General features: G+C 45.2%; 1 protein-coding gene across 1 annotated transcript in view; it reads right to left on the reverse strand.

The window, feature by feature from the left end:
• Positions 1-1504: 1504 nt before the first annotated feature.
• Positions 1505-5000, reverse strand: part of LOC122263778 (uncharacterized) — a 62219-nt gene continuing 58723 nt past the window's right edge. Inside the window, exons 2-3 of the mRNA XM_043032384.2 lie at positions 3664-3824; positions 1505-3524 (exon numbers count right to left, since the gene is read on the reverse strand). Of these exons, the coding sequence (XP_042888318.2) occupies positions 2949-3524; positions 3664-3824 (737 nt within the window). The 3' untranslated portion in view covers positions 1505-2948. The remainder of the gene's footprint in view (positions 3525-3663; positions 3825-5000) is intronic.

The following is a 5000-nucleotide window of genomic DNA, read 5'->3' on the forward strand; positions in this document are numbered from 1 at the left end:
ATATACATATATACTATATATATATATATATATATATATATATATATAATAATTTATATATATATAATACACATTTATATATATGAGTTATATATAATATTAATATACTATATATAATATACAACATATACATATATATATATGTATATATATACACTATATATATAACTATATATGTTTTGCATATATATATATATATTATATATATAATATATATGCATATATATATATATTATATACAATATATATCTGTATATGTAAATATATATTTGATATATATATATTTATGTATTAGGTATATGATATGGAATGCCTATATAATGTATACTGTATATATATGTATTGTATATAATATATGTATAATTTTATATATATCGTATATTGTATGCAAATGATGTATATGTACGATGTTTATATGTATATACTATACTAAGTATATATATATGGACGATTATGTATATATGTATATATGTAGATATCTGTATATGTTAAAATGTACTATGTATGTATATGTATGTATATGTATGTATATGTATGTTTGTGTATGTATATGTATGTATGTGTATGTATGTGTATGTATGCATATGTATATGTATTAACATTTTTCTTTTTCTTTTCTTCTCTTGTTTTGTTTACCTATTTTTCGTTTCAGAGGGGAAATAACTGACCGAAGACAAGTTATCTTTTTTATTGTTTTTATATGATGAGAAGAGGAAGGAAAACCTTTTTTTCTCTAAGTAACAACATCTAAGGTACAAAGGCGTGAATGCACCGAGGAAATCCAAGCCTAAGGTCACAAGGTCAGGCTAGAGGTCTTCACTGTCCCTTATTCGTTCGTTGACCCTGGTGCAAGGTCAAACTATCTCGACGAACGGGAAGGGCAGTGACCTAGCTTTACAAAAGACCCTCAAAGATCAGACTAGCCTCTGGTCACGCCTTTCATTCGCCTTCGAAAAGGTCAGGCCAGAGAGCGCGTTCAAGGTCAGCAACACGATATATAATACATAATAATATCTAACAATAATGCCGTCAGTAAGAGCGGCGTTGAGAACGGGAGGAATAAAACCTATCTATCACTGTATCAAAATATCCCGTGGTAGGTCTTAAGGTCTATCTTATATGGTGTTTATACAGAATGCACAATACCCTTCGCCCGCGGGGAGGGGGGAGGGAAGGGGAGGGGGGTTCTCGAACGGGGTGGGTGGGAGGGAGGGGGGAAGAGCAGTGAGAGGGGGATAGAGAGAGGGAGAGAGAGAGAGAAAGAGGGAGCGAGGGAGCGAGAGAAGGAGGATGAGAAGGAGAGGAGAGAAGAAGAGAAGGAAAGAGAGAGAGAGAGTGTGAGAGAGAGAGAGAGAGAGAGGGAGAGAGAGAAAGGAAAGATAGAAAAAGATTATCAACAACCAAATCAGCAACGTAAAGAATTAACGCGCTTCAGTAAATTCTAGAGATGTATCCTACCGTAGAAGCTGTGATGAGGTTCTTATTTGTATGCGGTCCTTAGGGAGGGGGAGCGGGAGGGGGAGGGGGAGAGGGGGGGATACGCTGAGGCATTGTAGCTGAATTGGGTCATAAATACTTGATTAACAGAGGAATCTTAGTTTTTACTAGGGTCATTAGCGTTGTGATGATGATGATGATGGCGATGGTGATGACGATGATGATAGCGATAGTGGTGATGACAATTTGCCTAATTAGAATTACTGAGTGAATGATAACATGTTAGCGAAGAGATGGAAAGGGATTGAGGGGGGTGGGGGGTGTTATCCTCCGCTGATGTTCACAATGTTCAGCAGCGAGCAGTTATGAAGGAAGATCTAGGAATACACAGTTGACTAGCACAAACCTTTCTCGAGAATTAAGTTCCCTAATGTTATTTATTTTGTTTTTATTTTTTTAATATATAACGGTTTTTTTTCGCCAAAAAAGTTGCAGTAAGTGTAAGGAAGCGTTATAGGCGGTCACTATCACTATCCTGAACTACAGTAGTCTCACACGCGGAAAGTAGCAGCAGTGACGCAACGACACGAGGCAGAAGTTCACGCACTCAGAGTCCAAGGCAACGTCCAGTCTAGCCTAGGCCTACTGGAGATATTCCCTTTCACCACGTCACGGTGCTGTGAGGAGGCCACGTCCCCAGAGGTTTGCGTGGAAGAGAGAGACTAAGTGAGGGAATGTGTGTGGGTATGTGTGTGTGCGTGCGTGTGTGTGTGTGTGTGTGTGTGTGTGTGTGTGTGTGTGTGTGTGTGTGTGTGTGTGTGTGTGTGTGTGTGTGTGTGTGTGTGTGTGTGTGTGTGTTTATGTGTCTGTCTATCTGTCAGTGGGGTGTGTGTATCAGTCTGTCCGTGCCTGTGTGTGTGGTTGTGTCACCTTCAGGGGAGGAGGAAGGAGGGGGATGGGGGTCGGAGGTCCTCACAGCGAGAGAACTTCAGGAAAAACCAATCCAAAGACATCAGCGCCGAGTCCGCCTCTCGGGAGTCGCAGAGTCGCCTGGTAAAAACTTGTGAGGAGCTGATGGCCTTCTTCCTCTCGGGGGATTTTCTTCTTCTCGTCCCGTTTCCTTCTCTCCTTCTGTTTATTTCCTAGTTTCGATTTTCTTTGCCGAGGCAGAGACAGACTTATGACTTCTTGCTCGTAATGTCCGATGGGTCACTGAGAGTCGCTTCCATTCCCACGATACGCCTTGGGAAGTTTTACTACACACTACATTTCATTCTTTTTTAAAGTGAGAGTAGATAACAAAGATGAACACTAGTTTTATTTACGTATCAGCTGCAGAGTTACCTCATTCCCCGCCTTTCGTACTAATAATGTTCTACGACACACTTTTCCGTTTCTATTCGGAGCTTCTCGTCTTCGTCGGGCGGTCCGCCGTGCCATGGCGACGGCGGCGGCGGCGACGGCGGCGACGAGGGCGCAGGACTCGGGTCGGGTGCTAGACTCGAGCGCCCTCATGACACGTAAGGTCTGTACAGGTGCTCGGCGTCGGGGGGCAGCTTGGTGAGGAGCGCGGCCGACAGCGGCACGTGCTGGTACTGCCCGGAGAACACGGACGAGCCGCCCCCAGAGGACGTCACGACAGGTGGCGTGGGCACGTGAAGGGCGGGCACGCCGGCCGTGTGATGGGCGTGGGCTTGGATGCTCTCGTAGAGGGCGTCGTAGGGGCGGCGTGGGTCAAGGGGCGAGGGCGAAGGCGCGGCGGAGGACTCGGCGGGAGGCTGAGAGAGAGATCCTGGGGGGCTGGGCGGCGACAGGGGCGCCTCCTCGCCGCTTCTGATCTCCACGCCTCCCTCCTCGCTGCCGGCGTGGTCGTCCTGCACGTCGATTTCGTCCTCGGACTCCGGGGTGACGATGGGCTCCTCCTGCGTGCCCGCGGTGGCCCCGGGTCCTGCCTGGTCCTTGCCTCGCTCGTCCTTCCCCCCCGAGTTCTCCTTCCCGTCCTTCTGCCGCTGCTCCTTGCGGTTCTCAGAGACGGCCTTCTTGCTGCGTTTCCATTTCATCCTGCGGTTCTGGAACCAGATCTTGACCTGGAAGGAATGAAACAAAAACTAAGGTTATTGGAGATTCTGACAATATAACAGTGTAAATCTGTCATTATAAAGGACAAATATACATAAGTAATCTTTCCTTCCCCTTCTCCTCCTTCTCCCGTCTTCCTTTTCTCACCTGTGTCTCGGTAAGCATCAAGCTGGTGGCCACCTCGAACCTCTTGGGCCTCGACAGGTACTTGTTCTCCCGGAAGTGCTTCTCCAGTTCGAGGAGTTGCTGCGACGTGAAGGCGGTGCGAGGTCGTCTTGTCTTCCCCAGGAGGCTGTGCTGACCCATACCTGCAACAAGAAGAGTCAAAGGTTAGATCAAGTCAAGTCAGGTTCAGCAGTTCAAGTCTGGAATTGATACTTTGTCAACCGGAGGCGAAGGGATCTGGATAATGATATTGTGTTGACAAAATGTGGTTTGTGCTGCAGTAAGGTTGAGTTTATTTAAGTTTGTTTTATAAGTTTCCGGGTTGTATACGATTACATTAGTAAATAGCAAATCTCATATCAAAATCGAAATGACGTCCTGAAAGATGACTATGAGAAATATCTAATCAGGTTATACTGATTAGATCCACAGCATATGTTACTCATCCACATGAAAAACCGGAGCCCCACCCACACAAGTGCAAGGATGTCTCCTGAATATCCGATGACGCCAAGCCCCGCCCACACACGTGCAAGGACAGCCCCTTCCACGAGCCTCCAATCCCGCGGCCGCCACCGCACGTGCCGCGCCGCATCTGCCTCCCCTTCCACTTCCCGTCTTTGGAAATCGCGAAGGAAAGATGATGGCTAATGGCCGAATGATATCCCGTTTGCGAAAGAGGGAGTCGAGGCGGGAAGAAAAGGATGAGAGAGCGCGACCCTGCACGTGGCATTACGACTGGACACGTGCCCTCAGCTGGCGACACGTGTTGGTGCTCATCTCTTTACCAACATTACATCTGTCGCCTCTTCCATCGCTTCTTTTACCCTCAGCCTGTGCTTCCTGGTTACAAGCCTTAAAAAACAGAATCGCACGAGGCGTAACCTAATAAAAGCCATTGAATACCTCTCCTCTCAAAAATATTTATATATATACAGTATATAAAGAAAGAAAAAAAGAAAAAATTATATGTATATGTATATATACACATATATATATACATATATATATATATATATATATATATATATATATATATATATATATAAACTGAAACTTATACAAATATAACACCTTAAAAAAAAAAAAGTACTTCACATAAGCGACCTCGATATCCCAGAATCTAAATCTAAAATAAGAAAAACGAAAGCGTAAGCCTCGCAGCGGAGGAGGACGACAGGGCACGGTCGCGGAACACGGCACCGGTCGAGGAGGACAGCGTAGACGGCGGTCATCCGGCGAGAGTGATGGCTGGACGGGCGACATTATCGTATTGATTGACCTGTTCGACTTCCGCTGAGTACAAGTTTCAAGTCGGC

The sequence above is a fragment of the Penaeus japonicus genome, unplaced genomic scaffold, assembly GCF_977035675.1.
Source record: "Penaeus japonicus unplaced genomic scaffold, GWHDUDI00000001_assembly GWHDUDI00000011, whole genome shotgun sequence".
NCBI lineage: Eukaryota > Metazoa > Arthropoda > Malacostraca > Decapoda > Penaeidae > Penaeus > Penaeus japonicus.